General features: G+C 34.0%; 4 protein-coding genes across 4 annotated transcripts; 2 read left to right on the top strand and 2 right to left on the bottom strand.

Annotated features, from left to right (window-relative positions):
- Nucleotides 1-982: 982 nt before the first annotated feature.
- Nucleotides 983-3,138, top strand: LOC111294902 (monodehydroascorbate reductase, seedling isozyme-like). Its single transcript, XM_089742996.1, has 9 exons — nucleotides 983-1,099; nucleotides 1,185-1,236; nucleotides 1,394-1,474; nucleotides 1,652-1,680; nucleotides 1,853-1,981; nucleotides 2,184-2,303; nucleotides 2,395-2,489; nucleotides 2,643-2,784; nucleotides 2,965-3,138. Exons 1-9 carry the CDS (start codon nucleotides 983-985, stop codon nucleotides 3,136-3,138), a joined length of 939 nt encoding a protein of 312 aa, XP_089599122.1.
- An 880-nt stretch (nucleotides 3,139-4,018) lies between these two features.
- On the bottom strand, nucleotides 4,019-5,396 carry LOC111293699 (large ribosomal subunit protein P2-like). Its single transcript, XM_022886576.2, has 4 exons — nucleotides 5,273-5,396; nucleotides 5,065-5,165; nucleotides 4,364-4,593; nucleotides 4,019-4,223 (listed from the first exon to the last, which is right to left on the bottom strand). Exons 2-4 carry the CDS (start codon nucleotides 5,150-5,152, stop codon nucleotides 4,197-4,199), a joined length of 345 nt encoding a protein of 114 aa, XP_022742311.1. The 5' UTR covers nucleotides 5,153-5,165; nucleotides 5,273-5,396; the 3' UTR covers nucleotides 4,019-4,196.
- Nucleotides 5,397-8,658: 3,262 nt separating this feature from the next.
- Nucleotides 8,659-11,959, top strand: LOC111295403 (IQ domain-containing protein IQM3-like). Its single transcript, XM_022888874.2, has 9 exons — nucleotides 8,659-9,383; nucleotides 9,478-9,592; nucleotides 9,740-9,805; nucleotides 9,907-9,995; nucleotides 10,150-10,237; nucleotides 10,369-10,515; nucleotides 10,600-10,692; nucleotides 10,919-11,020; nucleotides 11,258-11,959. Exons 1-9 carry the CDS (start codon nucleotides 9,016-9,018, stop codon nucleotides 11,804-11,806), a joined length of 1,617 nt encoding a protein of 538 aa, XP_022744609.2. The 5' UTR covers nucleotides 8,659-9,015; the 3' UTR covers nucleotides 11,807-11,959.
- An 823-nt stretch (nucleotides 11,960-12,782) lies between these two features.
- On the bottom strand, nucleotides 12,783-15,773 carry LOC111295404 (histidine-containing phosphotransfer protein 1-like). Its single transcript, XM_022888875.2, has 6 exons — nucleotides 15,576-15,773; nucleotides 15,004-15,134; nucleotides 14,834-14,902; nucleotides 14,189-14,260; nucleotides 13,398-13,470; nucleotides 12,783-13,012 (listed from the first exon to the last, which is right to left on the bottom strand). The coding sequence occupies exons 1-6, from the start codon at nucleotides 15,642-15,644 to the stop codon at nucleotides 12,971-12,973; spliced, it is 456 nt and encodes a 151-aa protein (XP_022744610.1). The 5' UTR covers nucleotides 15,645-15,773; the 3' UTR covers nucleotides 12,783-12,970.
- Nucleotides 15,774-16,620: the final 847 nt, after the last annotated feature.

The raw sequence follows: 16,620 nt of genomic DNA, 5'->3' as shown, positions 1-16,620 counted from the left end.
CCGGTAACTATCTTTTAATTTTTTAATAATTAATTTTCATTCTTTTGACTGATGTGATGATATCATGTACCAGTCACACGGAATCATTAAAGTGTATGAACATCATTATATCATATAAAGATCCCCTGCCACATTATCAATGGCATCAACTTTAATTATCCTTTCAAAATCCTTAATTTTCTGAAAAATTAGTCAAGGAAGATGCACAGTCAGCAATGATTAACGGCAATGTTTATAACACATGGCAAAATCATGTTGACATCCAAAGGTCAGCCAATGAGGAGGCGCCTCCCTATAGAATTTTCTGACCAATCTACTGTACAAAAATCGGTTAATTACAGAAAAGGTAGAAAGAGAAGTCACTGAGCAAAAGAAAGAGCACAAATTGTCTTTACTGCTAAAATGTTTTGCGAAAATGGATTTATATTGAAGCAACCAAGCATGTTGTTACATAATGTAATGCATCTCATGCAGTTATAATCATGTAGAGTGTCTGTGTGAGTTGCAAAGGGTGGTTTGATTTTATTTTGCATTGCTTAGAACGCAGTAATGTGAGAAAGTGGAGTTTCTTTCATTTTTATGTAGCTGTCAGACTGTCTATGGGGTTATGTTGTATTTACTTTTGATTGACATCTTTAGTTTCTTTGCCTGAAAGTTTCCTCTTCCGATTATAGGGATATGCAGGGAGTTTGCCGAGAAGGGTGCAGACTGGTGAACTGGCCATTATTTCCTAATAGGGGGTATGCTTTTTACTGTATTTAATAAAACTTTTTCTATCATTGCATTAGAAAAAGATTAGCCATTCTATTAAGTTGTAGTTATCCATTTTGCTTGCATTTTATATTTTAGATCACTATCTGCATAGCCTATTTCATCAAATACAAGTCCTTTGTTTTGGTTTCAATTAAATCAGCAAAAGATTCCATCACATAATTTCATTACTCAATACACCGGTTAGCTTTTGAAAATCTCTCATTCTGCTATGTTCAAGGGACTCCTTCCTCCGGATGCTCCTCTTACAATATGTCTGATGTTGTCGAAGTTCTATTCTACTGTAATAGAGGCCAGCACCAGTGGCATTTACACTACAGCACTAATCGTAACTGCTACTGTTGTCATTTATTGATCCATGAATGGATAAATTTATATTGCATATTACATGATTTTTGCTTTCTTATACATAGGTGGCTCCATATGAATGTCCCGCTCTGAGTAAGGGATATTTCTTCCCTGAGGGTAACCTAGTGTGCTTAATTGTACCTATTTGATAAATTGAAATAAATTCTAAACTCGTATAAATGCAATCATAACTATGCTTTTAATTGCCACACCATTTTTTTGGCCATCCGGTTGTTTTGTTTCTTGGATCAATTTGGTGATTTGTTCTTTGCAGGAGCTGCAAGACTTCCTGATTTCCATGTCTGTGTTGGAAGTGGCGAAGAGAGATTGCTTCCTGAGTGGTGCAAGGAAAAAGGTTCGCAAATATGACTGCCTGAATTTATTTCATGTGAAATTTGAGAATTGCAGAAATAATAGAAAAATGGATCTGCCAAAAGGGAATTGAAGCTAATATTCATTGTTTATTCAATCTCTCAGTTAGAATTTGGAAATTGCCCCATTTGATATACTTCTCGTGTTCTGATACTTGCAGGGATAGAATTGATCCTTAGCACAGAAATGGTGAAAGCAGATTTTCCTGCCAAGATCTATTAAGCGCAGCAAGAGAAACATTCAAGTATCAAATTTTGATAATCTCAACTGGTTCCACAATGAGTTACGGTTTCTAGGGATCTCAACATAAAGCATTCCTTGTCTTGCCTGCTGTGCATAGTTTAACTCGTTATTCTTGCAGGTTATAAGGTTGACAGATTTTGGAGTGCGACAAGCTGATGCCAAAAACATCTTTTACTTAAGAGAAATTTATGATGCTGATAAGTTGGTAGAAGCGATCAAAGCAAAGAAGAATGGGAAGGCTGTTATCGTTGGAGGAGGCTATATTGGGTCTTGAGCTTGGCGCTGCAATGAAAATGAACAATTTCGAGGTCAGCATGGTGTACCCTGAACCATGGTGCTGTAAGTAGAGGCCTACTGTTGAAATATGGTGTCAGTCCATGTAATAAATAAACTATATATGATTTCTGGCTGATTCTTTGTTTTTTCTGACATGAAGATTGTTCTTCTAGTGCCCCGGCTTTTCACCTCTGGCATTGCTGCTTTCTATGAGGATTGTTAATGCTAATAAAGGGATCAAAATTATTAAGGGAACAGTTGCAGTTGGATTCACCTCTGACTCAAATGGAGAGGTTTACAGCCATACTTCAGAGGGCTTGCTGCTTTGATCATTTTTATGGGGCTGAAATCATTTTCATGGTGATACTTTTGACCATTGTTCAGGTGACGGAAGTTAAACTTAAGGTGGCAGAGTGCTGGAAGCTGACGTTGTTGTTGGTGTTGGTGGAAGACCTCTTGCAACGTTATTTGAAGGGCAGGTTGAAGAGGAGAAGGGCTGAATAAAGGTTGGTTTGATCAGTGCCATGATCTCAATTGCCTTTTCATCTATAATTGTCGGCTTGAAATTCCTAAGCATAAATTCAAAGTAAGATCTGCATGTAATTTGAAAATCACAAATTGTTTGATTGCAGACTGATGTTTTTTTTCAAAACTAGTGTTCCCAATGTGTATGCTGTGGGTGATGTAGCCACTTTTCTTATGAAGTTATACGATGACTTGAGTAGTGTTGAGCACGTTGACCATGCCCGGATTTCAGCCGACCAGGCAGGAAAGGTTTGTTACCTCACTTGTTTCATCTATTTATATATTTATTGACTTGATCTTCATGCTCAATTATTGGCTAAATGTTACTTTCCAACACAAGAATCTATCTTTGCAACCTTTAAGTAGGATACAGTTTTGAGTCTTCTCAGTTATGCATATAACTGTCAAAACATTCTAGCATTTTTTCAGGCCATCAAGGCAAGTGAGAAGGGGGAATCAGTTGTTGAATATGACTACCTACCATACTTCTATCCTCGTTCAATTGATCTAGCACGGCAGTTCTACGGTGAAAATGTTGGGGACACGGTGCTTTTGGGAGACAACAACCCACAATCGCCAAAGCCAAAGTTTGGATCTTACTGAATTAAAGACGGGAAGGTGGTTGGAGCTTTCCTAGAGGGTGGCACAGCCGAAGAAAATCACGCTATTACTAAAGTTGCTAAGCTTCAGCCTACGGTTGAGAATTTGGAATCCCTAACAAACGAAGGTCTACCCTTCACCTGCAGGATTACGACGGTCTACCCTTCACCTGCAGGATTTGAAGACCAACTCTGCCATGCATTGATTGTTGCTTACTTGTTGCAAGAGGACTTTTATTCTTTATAGATAAAGCCTTGGATCTGTTTTTTATTGGGTTGTGCTCTTTGGATTGAGTTGGTGGTCTCCCCATGCTTTATTCATCCTTTTGATCTTATAATAAGTGCTTCCTGCCTACAAAATTTTCGGAACGCTTCTAAATGGCTTGCCTGATCTCAAAACAAACCCCGTATATCTCCACTGATGGTGCTGGTACCCAAATCTACAAAATATTCTATAGAAAATAAGAGAACCTAGCATTCTCAGAAATACTGGCACTGCCATGGCCGAGGATACTGCCATAGGGTGCAGTACAAGGGCTATCATATCTTATAATTTTATCAAAATATGTATTTCATATTGACAGCAAATTCGCCTGACTTGACCATAGAAATTACTCCGAACCAAACGATTCAATCTTCCATTAATATTTCGACATAAGCGTCCTCAAATCAATTTACATTCTCGACATCAACTACTCAGTTCCCTCCAACACGTAACATGGTCCATATCACAAATTTTCAACTTAAGGTGGCTTTGACTGCATATATGAATTCATAACACATAAATCACAGTAATTCTTTCAAAACTTGCACAATAATATTGAAGAAAATTCATCTACTTTCGTTCAATCTTTCATCATCATTAGACATGAGATTCAAGAAACTCATCATAATGAACTCTCAGAATTCCATTGCAACATTAAGTTTCAGCAAAACAAATGTCTTGTCTATCCAATATTTGAATCCAGAAAAAGAAGACTACATACCGCAGGATAACAAAACCTCAAATCTAAGTCAGGCTTAAACTGAAAAAGAAAATTTCTGCAGAAACCAATCAACATTTTAATCAAAGAGACTGAAGCCCATATCCTGCAACAAATTGAATAAAACAGAAGTTAATTAGAAGAAATATATCTGTGATAGTACCAAATGCACAAAACCATGATTGCAACAAAACTTTAGATAATCACAAATGAAGAAAAAAAAAAATTAAGGTTTGGAGTTATTACATCATCTGATTCCTCTTTCTCCTCAACTTTCTCTTCCTTCTTGGTCTCAGCTGCAGCTGGAGCAGCAGCAGCAGCACTGGCTCCAGGTGCAGCGGCTGCAACAGCAACACCACCACCAGATGGAACAGAGGCAAGCTTCTCCCTTCCAGATGCAATAAGCTCTGTTATATCTTTTCCCTTGACCTCAGATAAAAGAAGATGAATCCTGTCATCTTCAGCTTCAGCTCCAACTGTATACAAAATTATTTGAAACAAAGTCAACATTTCTTCCTCCAACATATATAAACAACCAATTAAAATTACTGGCAAAATAAAACATATTTATATAAATTATTTGAACCAAAGTCAATTTTTCTTTCTCCAATTGTACTAAATTGTTATACCTTTATTTTGATGGACAAAGATGAAAAACAGATAAACAACCAATTCAATCTTCATCAAACATATTTTGCATTAAGTGATCTAATATTTATGTAAATCTCAAACTAAAATACAAATTAGAAGTACACAAGTTCATATGTTTATTGAAAGCCGCTACCTCACCAAATTGACATTCAATCTAGAAGACATAAACACAAGATTTCCAAATCATAAACTAATGCGTTACCAAGAAAAGCTATTGAAACAGACAAAGGAAATAAAGCAGTCAAATGATCTGAATTTAAGAGAAAAGAAAAGGGTTAAGGGCGGGAAAAGAGAACCAGAGCCAAGAATGTGCTTAAGATCATCAGCTGAAGGGCAGGCGTTTCCTCCCAATACAGCCAACAAATATGCAGCAACTACCTTCATTTTCTCCTTTTTTCTGTAAAATGAGATACACAAAAGCAACGGTTAATTCAAAAACCCAAAAATAGAAAATAAAAGTAACTACAAAGATGAAAAAGAAGAAGAGTGGAAGAGAGGACCGACCAGGGAGGCTATCGATCTGCAGCGGTGATGGAAGCAACCCTGGATGCAAATGGAAATAAACAGGCCGTATGCAGCATTATATAGTATGCAAAACTAGGGTTTTAGTTGGAGAAATGGAAAGGGTATACGATCCGGGCTTGGGTTTTTCAGCCCAATGATTTTTTTTTTCCAAACAATGAATCCTTTTAGCCCAATGTTAGATCCTTATTATTATTATTATTATTATATAATTGATGTACTTTTATTATATAAATTTTATACATTTGATAATGAATCATACGATGTCACTTAATTAATAAAAAATATAAATTTTTTTATAAAATCTTAAAATAAATTTAAAATTTTATATATTTATACTGTATTTTATAAAAAATTAATTTCATAGTTTGTGTTAATATAAAATTATAAAATAAATATTTTAGTGTTGTTAAACTCATATAAAATTTTTACTAAAATTTTAAACCGTACCATTTTTATATATTTATTTTGTATTATTTTCATATCGTCACATCGTATCATATTTTAAATTATCAAATTTATATATATTTATTTTAATTTTTTATTAATAATGTGACATCATATGATTCATAAATAATATATAAAATTTATATAAAATATAAACTCTATTCTTCCTCTTCTTCATCTTCTTCTTTTTCTTATTATTATTATTTGAATAATTATACCAATCAAATGGTTTTTAGAAGAAAAAAATCCAAGTCAAAATCTCTTTTTTTATCCATGAAAAATTTATGATAGTCTAAATGGTGTTTCCTTGTAATTCTGGATTTTATAGATTTAAAAAAAAATGAAGATATAATATATATAATTTTTTTTTCTTCTTATATTAATGCCCTAAAAGATTTGTGTTTGAGTGTACCTACAAATCTGTCTGAGTTTAAGAAACCACTATAGCTGCCCCGAGATAATGGACTCAGCTGAATATTAAATTGGGCCAAGCCCATTTAGGAAACTGAGCTTTTATATGCTTTAGCCTCTGCCGATCAAAAAAAAGGCACGCATACAAGAAAACACATGACATGGGTGCCTGAGCCAAGTAGGCTGTCTAGGTATTTGACCATAGCTCTGTCCGTCGAAACTATAAAGTAATGGTACAAACCCAACACAGAGGCTTAAGCATTTAAAGCTTGGTAGGTGCAGGAGGCTGGCAGTAGAGAGCTCCTTGTCAGTGGTAGGTTTTCATATTAAATGAACGAGAAGGACATCAATTCTATTAATCGCTTCATTTCCAACCACAATTTTCTCTTATAGAAATGTGGGGCATATGCATGGTTTTGGTGGTACCGCAAAATCACTCTACCTATGACTCTTTCTGTCAACTTTTGTGGGAAAAACCATCACTCTTTTGGATCGTATATCCTCTTTGCATATATACCACCAAATGAAATGGAACAAACTATAATACATATTAGCATGGGATAGCTACCTAGTCATTTCGAAAATCCCATTTCTTTCCTCGTTTGTGCTGTCTTCTTTCCCTTTTGTCACTTTCATTGTCCCCAAAAAACGAAAATGACCATATTTTCTGTCTACTTCTATCATTCTATATGATGATTATAACTTATATACATATAGTTATAAATAAATATGTTTTTTTCTTAAAATTAATTAATTTTGTTAAAGAAAGAAAATGACTTGCGAAAACAAAATGCATGCATAAAAAGATAAGGTTACTTTGCGCAGTCATTTGAAAGAAGGTTTAAAATATCACAGTTTGAGTTGTAATTATCTTGAATCACCATGCATTGGTAAAAGGAAAATTCCAAAAAGAAGAGACAAAATTAGGAGATTTTTTCATTTCCATCATCAGATAGTATAAGCAAATTTTTTGCTAATTAAGATAAGTACTGTCACAACTTCATAAAAAGATACTTCAAACTTTTTGTTTTAGTCAAAAATATGAAATGTTAAATCAACAATTTGTATGATTGCAAGTATGATTACAAATTGTTGATTAAATATTATTGCAAGTATATTTTTATATTAATTATTGCAAGTATTAATTATAGTAAAATAGCATCAGTAGATTTTTTTAATTGAAAACTTTTAGAGATTAGAAAGGTATTATATACTCTCTCTATTCCAATTTTTTTTGTTCATCTTTTTTTTTTTTTTTAATATTTCAAAATTATGTTATTTTTTAAATATCTAAAACTTTTATTTTTTATATTTTAAAATTATATTTTATGATTTTTTTAATTTTTTGATATTAAAATCATAAAACTTTAATTTTAATATTAAATATATTAAAATTAAAAAAAAATTCTTAAATTTCATAAAAATTCATGTCATGAGATGAAAGGAGTATTATTTAAATTATTTTAAATAAAACCTAACCTGACAAAGCAAGGATAAAAAAAATCTAATATATATTTAAAAATAAATAACTTGAATCTAAACAAATACATCAATTATTGATGAGAGGGAAAAAAAATGCAAAGCCGGATCGTGATCGATACGAATCTAATGTTTAAGTGAATGGGGGTCCATTGCTTTACTACACTCAGTCACAAATGTCACAATTAATATCTTTCCAAATTTATTTGTTGTATCAAATGTAATGGACCACATTTTTAATTTCACCCCTGCTCCTTTGATTAATTGCACTTCGGCTTGATCCAAATATGAAATGGCGCAACGAGACAAAAGTGGACCCACTCTAACCGCAAAATGGGTCACTCTGAAGAACCGAATGTCTTTGCTTAATTTTATTTTCTTGATCGTTTCAAACCAACCGTTGCTATATTCGCGCGTGGCTGAAACGCGAACCAGAGACAGAGAAAGTCACACTCAATTGCCATTTTGTTCCACCTGGACTTTTTCACGCCTGCCGTCGGAGCGTCTGTTTCAAGTTCTGTTTTTTATGGTGCTGACTAAGTAGGTCACGCTAATTCTGTAAAACACTCCGACCACAAAAAATTGACTATATAATTAAGAAAATGTTATTTCATCCAATTTTATTTTAGATCAGTGTTTGATTTTTTTTTTGGTTATAATATCATCATGTATTTGTTTTGTTAGGACTAAGAAATATCAGATATAAAATATATTTGTTGTCACATTTTTTTCTCTCAGGAATAATTATATGTAGCAGATAAAAATTTTGTAATTTTATATATATGTGATATCATTATTTTTTCTTTTTTAAAGAAGATATAATTATTTTTGTAATTTTATATGTAATATAAATAAAATATTTTAATTTTTTAATAAGATAACTGGTTGTAATTCATTAGAATAGATAAAATGATGCATCAATTGTGATAGTGATAGATAGTATTATATAAACAAGAAATAATCCCATGAATCTAAAAAGTGAAAACGGACCACGTAATATATATATATATATATATATAATATAACCACGCGGATCAAGCACAACTCCAAGTCTCTACAAATTTCCAGTGAGATTTCCGGTTCCTAGTTTTCTTTATCTAGTTTCTCACTGCTGCGAGCGGGTTAAAGAAAACCTCACTCTCAACCTTAGCGCGTGAGACAAGCACTTCGGTAAAACCTAGTGGGATATAAAAATTGACAGGTAGGTTTCCCCGGGAAGTTCCGAACCTTCAGCTACGCTCCTTGTGTTCTTTGCTCTCTCCTCCTCTCAAAACCAGCGATTCGAAGTTTTTTTTTTTTTTTTTTTTCTGTGGAAAATTCGTTCAAATTCTAAGGCTTGGTTTGGTTTAAACTATTCGACTAAGTCTAGTAGAAAAGCAAACAAAACAATGAAAGTAATTGAAACTCAAGCAGCTGTTTCAAATTTCAATCTCCAGTCAAAGTCTCCACTTGGTAACATTTCCTCCTCGGACTTTCAGAACCCCGGGTTACGTGGGGGCTCCGAACCGTCTGATTTTTTCTTTATGGATAGTCCGAAAGAAGCAAGTGAATCAGATTTCCCGTCGGGGAATAATGGAGGTGGTTTGAAAATGCCGGTGGAGTCGGTGATCGGCGGTAAAAAATTTGCGGGTTCGAATCACGCCCCTGGTGGCGCTTGTTGTCATTCCAACGCGGCTGTTAAGGTTCAGAAGGTGTATAGGAGTTATCAGACACGGCGTAGGTTAGCAGACTCCGCTGTTGTCGCTGAAGAACTCTGGTACGTTCATAAAATTTTTGTCTGTCTTTTTTTTTTTTTTGCTTTTAATGTTATAAAAATCTTATATTTCTTGGGTTATAATTTTTTTTTTCAGGTGGCTGGTTTTAGATTATGCAAGACTTAATCACAACACAATTTCTTTTTTTAATTATTTGAAACCAGAAACTGCTGCTTCGAGGTGGAATCGTGTTGGCTTAAACGCTTCTAAGGTATTTTTTTATTATTTTTATTAAAAAATTTATTTTAAAAGCTGGACTTTCTTGATTTTTCATGTTTTGTCCTTTTTCTTTTAATTTTTACAAATTATTGTTTTATTTATTTATTTGCATAAATGATCAGCTTTGGAATTTGGACAGGTCGGGAAAGGATTGTGCATAGACGCCAAAGCACAAAAATTGGCTTTTCAACATTGGATTGAAGCTGTAATTTACTCTTCTTTATCCTTTCACTTGAATAAAAAAAATTTCATTTCAAATAGTAGATTTGTTTAAAACAAAATATTTTGGATAATTTATAACTGCAGATTGATCCACGTCATCGTTACGGGCATAACTTGCATATTTACTACGATGAGTGGTGTAAAGCTGAAGCTGGTCAACCATTTTTCTACTGGTAAGCCCAAACATTTTTGCTTTTACTACGCTATGAATTCAATTGCTATTATTGAAATTTCCCTATTGAAGGAAAGGGTTTGCTTAAAGCTTATAGGTGTTAAACAGTGTTAATTGCTAGTGGATTTTTTTTTTTTCATTTGTGCTATCTACAGGTTGGATGTAGGGGATGGCAAAGAGATTGATCTAAAAGAATGCTCGAGATCGAAGCTTCGACAACAATGCATTAAGTATCTTGGACCTGTATGTGCCCTTATATGTTAGATTCATTCTAGATTTAAATTTCTAAATGATATGTATAAATTGTTAATTCCAGTTGCTGTAAAATCCTGATGAGATTTTTTTTTTTTTTTGGTCTTTTGGTGGGGAAACAGCAAGAGAGGGAGCATTATGAGTACATTGTTGTTGAAGGAAAGATTATCCATAAACAAACTAGAAATGACCTTGATACAATCAAAGGATTGAAAGAGGGGAAATGGATATTTGTTATGAGCACCTCCAGGAAATTGTATGCTGGCGAAGTAAGCATCTGACATAGAACAGCAACTGTTTGATTATTACCTAGTCAATATCTAAAAACCTAAAATGTCTTTTGTACCTTGCAGAAGAAGAAAGGAATGTTTCATCATTCTAGCTTCTTAGCTGGAGGAGCAACGTTAGCAGCTGGTAGGCTGGTGGCAGAGCAGGGAATACTAAAGGTATTGCTTCATAATGATTTAAGATATAGGAATGCACCAGGAATGTTACCTGCTGCCCTTATTGTTGGTTGCATTTGAATGACTGGATAGTTCATCAAATTTACACCTGTAATTCATCATTGGAGCTTACAGGCTACTGTCTTGTTCCTTTATTGTTTGGAAATATTGTTAAAAGTTCTGATACAATGTGCTGATGCATTGACACCTGATTTCCTTCATTTTTCAGTCCATCTCTACCTATAGTGGACATTACCGGCCAACAGATGATAGTGTTGAGAGTTTTCTATCCTTTCTGAAAGAGAACGGAATGAACCTCAGTGAAGTTGAGGTAACCTTTCAATCTATTCATTTTCTCTTTAGCAATTGTCAAGTTTGATGTTTCAAAGTTTCATCAAGGAATTCTGTTATAAAAATGTTCCCTAGGTACATGTCTGCTTGTTTATTTCTTATATTTGCTGGTTTTGATCCTTGAACCTCTGGTTCCATTTTCAGTCAAATGGATCATGCCATTTCCTTCTTCCATTCCCGTAATAAATATGATGACTGACTTTGATCTCGTGTTCAGATTCGCCGAGCAACTGATGATTCTGATAGCTATGATGATGGCAAATCCAGCAGTGGTGGGACTGCTTTTGAATTTTCAACAAGCTCAGTGACTACTGAACCTGAAATTGAAAATGAAGAGAAGAATTTGTCATCTGACTCATCTGAAACTAATCAACCGGAGACCAAAAATAATTACGAAAGGACTTTATCTGGTGGTCTCCAGAGCCCAAGAGCTGAGGTGCCTAAAAAGGCTATATTGCAAAGGATCAACTCGAAGAAGGCGGCCAAATCATACCAATTGGGACATCAGCTGTCGCTCAAATGGTCAACTGGGGCTGGGCCAAGGATTGGGTGCGTTGCTGATTACCCTGTAGAACTGAGACAACAAGCATTGGAGTTCGTCAACCTGTCCCCAAGAACTCCTCACACCCCTCCACCATTCCTATCTCCAAGAACGCCACGCACCCCCCTGATACCTTCAGGATACAGGCGTCCTAGTGGTCTTGCACCAACGACATCTCAGCCAACATCAAATGACTCAAATGCTGATGCGACTTCTGGCATCTAAGTGTAATATACCATGAATTTATCAGTAGGGTTTGTGCTCCTAGTATTATGGATGCATTAGTAAATGTAAATATCTTATCCGCTTTAATGGCACTTCAGCCTTTTTGAATGACTATAGCATAATCGCAGCTGCGTCTAATGCGTTTCATAAGTATCCATTAGCTGTTTATTCTACCATGATTTCAGATAATGCATTTTGTCGAGAGGTTTTGGTGGATGTTTCATATAATTACGAGACGCATCAGTTTTAAGATTAATCAGCAAAATTACCTGCCAGTCCTAGTACCCGACCAGGCTAAAGCCGGTTCCTTTCTTTTTTTTTCATGAGATAACAGGTAATATTAATCTGTATTTAAGCAATCAACAAAATCAGTCATGCCGTTTCTTACATCTCACTCTCAGTGCTCAAAAGATTTCAACTATGCGGCATTCCTAGGAACCCCTCACAACAGAGCCTGTTGGGAATTGCTTGAGTGCCAATAATTCTACAATGGACCCCTTTTGCCAATTGATACCACACAAAAAAGCTTGACAGAACTCCAAATTTGCTTGTCTTGATTGGGAGCTAGAAAAGTTATGGTATAGGCGGTGACATCTGTAGCATCGACATCTGCAAAAGATATATCCTGCCTGCTACCCTGTTGCTAAACAACCAGTCCACATAATTGACTTCATAGAGTCATGTTTGCCATTGTCTCTAATCTATAGTTTCTGACTTGTATGCATGTATCTACTAATTCAAAAAGTTGAATTTTTTTTTTTTAACAAAAAAGCTTGGAATGAGGAGAGGTTTCCGCATTTTAGGGCCAGGGCAGACCATGCATATTTTGTGCGATGTCACAAAAGAAAATGGAGCAAGTGAAAAAAATTTTATGCAACAAATTATCCTGTCAAACCAAACCATATGGCCATTTGACAACTAAAATCCAATGAACCATCTTCATGCCAACATTCTATCCATATTTATACAGTAAATCTAAAAACAATATAAAGCATTAACTGATTCCTTAGTGCTTATTGTAAAAGAAGATCCAAGTCAATATCCAAGATGCCATACATTCAGTTAACCAAAATGAAGAAACAATGTCTACCTATTCAAGATAAATGGTAACTGTTCCTTCAAAATTTGGGTCGACACCTGGCAGTGCATTTTCAAGCTATACACTCATTGTTGGTTGGTCTCAAGGGCAATAATACTCCTCTCTAGCTGCACCATCAGAAATGGGGAGTTGTTGGAACAAGCAAATATACCACAAGAAGAAATCATTTAATTTCCAAAACAAAAGTTAAAATCAGGCTGCAGCATATCGTTCAGATTCATTTTTGCTATCATATATAGCTGGTAGCAGTTTGAAGTTAAAAGTAATATGCAGCCACTCAATTTCTTGATAATAATTTGTTTAGCGAAAGATATATGAGAAAAACCTAGATCACCTAGATCAGTTTGAAATTTTCTTCTTTTGTAAGTAAAACTAATCTATGCTGGATCAATGCATAATTTACAAAATTTTAACTATGGATCCTATATTTTTCTCAGATCAGAATCTCAAGCCAAATTTTCTAATACCAGACACTATAAGACCATGCATTACCTGAATCAGGGTTTGAAATTTGCTGCGCAAAAGACAGTATTCGCTAGTGATTAAATTTAAAGCTCTCGCACAGCTGCATAGATAAAAAAAAAGTCATATCGGGGCTAATAAAAATAAAGTCAGTCCAAGTTTTCTCAGATCTCTGAGGAGTAAGGATATGATCTGATAACAGCATAAAAAAGAGAATGGATAAAAACAACTTAAAGGCCATAGCAGCTCATAGAAGCTGGGAGCTATTATGTTTATGAAATGCCAATTAAAGAAAAACTCAACGATTGCAAGGAAAATGATTGTGTTTATGAGGTTGGAAACAGCAAGATGCAGAGGTAATCACACAACTAGAAAAGAACAGAGCAGTTGGCTTATAAGGAGGAGCATGGACAGTATATATATAGTCATATTTAACTTAAGAAGAGATCACTTTTAAAACCTTTTGCCCACTTGGGGTGAAAACCATAAAGAAAATTACTAACAGAAAAAAAGTATTATACAAGTGGAATAACAGACCTCATACTTCTGATAAGCAGGTTAAATGCCCGATATTGACCTCTGGAATTACTTCTTTTGATATAATGGATGAATAGGTAAGAGGACTGCTGATATTTCTCTAGTTGATTAGGGTGAAGGTTTATTAAGTAGTTTTTCTTTAATGGGGAAAGGAAAAAGAATATGATGGTCTTTAAGTTTTTGCTTGAGTGCAAGTAGTTTCTACCATGCAACAATTGCATAAAAGCATTAACATATTATATAATATTGAAGAAGGAATACGAAAAGCAGATTCACATTCTCACCCTTCCTTGTTCCGGTCATCAGAAGCTTGACGGAGGTTAACACAAGCAAGTTTCAAGCGATGTGCACCGATGCTGGGAAACCAAATACAGACAAGTTAAAGAAACTAAAGTTCCTAAAATGATTATTATCCTAAAATGACTAAGAAACTAACATAGGCTTTGAAAAAATAGCAGAAAACAGAACACCAGATAAACTGTTGGTTTCTTTTGAAACGAAGGGATTCAATCATGGATGACAAAGACAAAGCAACAAAGCTACCATGAGCATGTGCTTCCGCTTGTTTTCCCTTTTTTTTTCTCATCCATGAGTTACACTTGCTCCAAAATATAGCTTAATAGCAGAACATGTCATAATTTAAACTATAGCAAAAACTTTCAAAACACTTGGTAATGTTTACTGATGAGAGTACTTAATAAGCATATATATTAACGTATAGATATCACAGGATTTGATCACGGGATATATTAAACTGACAGCGTGGTGTGTTAAAGTTTGAAAGGAAATGATGATTTCTTATCTAGACACCACTGAAATGGAGCAAGAAACAATTTTTCCATCAGCAATTTATGAATGTAAATTACAGAAAAGTTACTAAAGGAACAAAGACATCATCTCTAAGAAGCAAAATGATACAGGTATATTACCTTGAGCTACTTCCTTTAAGTTGATGAACATAAGAATCCAACTTGCTAAGATCAACATTTTGATAACCCCTGCAGATATAACATTAATTAGCATACAGGATAAACTCAGAAAGTATTCTAGATAAGGTTAATGGTAACAGCAGACAGTAGCATCTCAGGTTTGAGATTACAAATATCTGTTCAATTCGGTTATGATCCTTTCTGCATCACTGCAAAACAAAGTGATCACTTCATCAACAAAGTTGGGATTACTCGAATCTTGCAAAGCTTGAATTTGACCGAACTGGCTGTCCAGCACTCCCTAGCAAACAACACAGTTATATAAACTTAATACCAAAATCATCAAAATGAAAAGTTCCAAGTCATAAAACATCTCAACAGCAAGGAAATCATCCATATTTGATATTTCCAATAATAACCCATGTCGATTTTGAAATTATTCTTGAGAAAATTGGCAAAATCCTCATTCCAAATGGAATAACATACAAGATATTTTACCACAGAAATTTCAGATTCCAAATGATCTTAAAGAATCAAGTATCAGTAATTAAAGCTTCATCTCAAGCAAGATAACTGAAAGAGAAAATATAAAGATCCTATAACTCTTTGCTAGAAATGAAATCTTTTGTTACTGTTTCTTTTTTTTTTTTTTTATTTACAAAGGAAATCTTAAACCTTACGTGAAAAATATATTAAAAGGATGCTTTAGGACATGAAAAATGAAATGGAATTAACAAGGTACCTTATCAAACATAGATTGAACAAAATTCTTGAGCTGTGTTTGAAGTGCGGCTAAAGCCATTGGACTCATATAAATTTAGAAGATTTAACGTCAAACCCTACTTGTAATTTCTGAATAGAAGGAAAGGAAGTTGGTTTATGTAAAGAAAAAAAAAAAAAAGAAATCCTTCTTCCGGGCCTAGAACGATGGAGTGGATTAATCTTTTTTGTTTTTTTGTTTTCTTTTTTCTTTTCTATGCAAGTCAAAGACAAACAGTTTAGTTTCTTTAAAAGGATTTGGGGTGTGCAGTTGCGCCCACCATCCCTCTCTCTCTCTCGTGTGAATCATTGATTTTTTTTTAGTCCATTTTTAGCTATCGGCAAATTGGCACATCACCCACCTTTGTGCTATGAAAAAGGCTATGTACTTTAAGCTTAGACTTCAAAAAAAAAAAACAATCAATTTTTCTTACCAAATTGCAAAATTTTCTTTTACTATTCTGTTTATAATGGAAATAAGTCTGTGTTAAATTACTACATTTATTTTAAACGAAAGGTGCACGTAATTAGTCAATCAGTTGTTATAATTTTTTTAAAATCATCTATCTCTAATATCAAAACTATTTTTTTCCTCAAAAAATTTTCTCCTTGATCGAAGTCAACTCTTTAAACAATGAAAATAACTTTATATCGCTTTAGATTTTTTTTTGTCTTAATAATTGTTGTACAAATCCATCATCAGGATTTGTTAATGCTGGCGCAAATGCAACCCCACCATTAAATTTGTCATTTTCATTTTTCTTGATCCTAATCTCTTCAATTTGTCACAATCCTGTAAGGATTAATAAGTATTATTTTCTTTTTTCAGAATTGGATTAATAAAGAAAGTATGTTCTTGATTTGTTGATTATGTAAAAAACAAGTATTGAGTTTAATTAAACAAAAAACGTGGATTAATCAATTAACAAGAAGTTAATTTATTGGATTTTTTAATGAGTATCCTAAAACATGTTTTTTTAAAAGCTTCTATAATCACCAAATCAAAAGACGAAAGACGTTCTGATTTC

This window comes from Durio zibethinus, chromosome 14 (genome assembly GCF_047325235.1).
Source record: "Durio zibethinus cultivar Kanyao isolate XHJ-2024 chromosome 14, ASM4732523v1, whole genome shotgun sequence".
Classification (NCBI taxonomy): Eukaryota; Viridiplantae; Streptophyta; class Magnoliopsida; order Malvales; family Malvaceae; genus Durio; species Durio zibethinus.
Note: the sequence above shows the minus strand (reverse complement) of the source record. Positions and strands in the feature narration are given on the sequence as shown.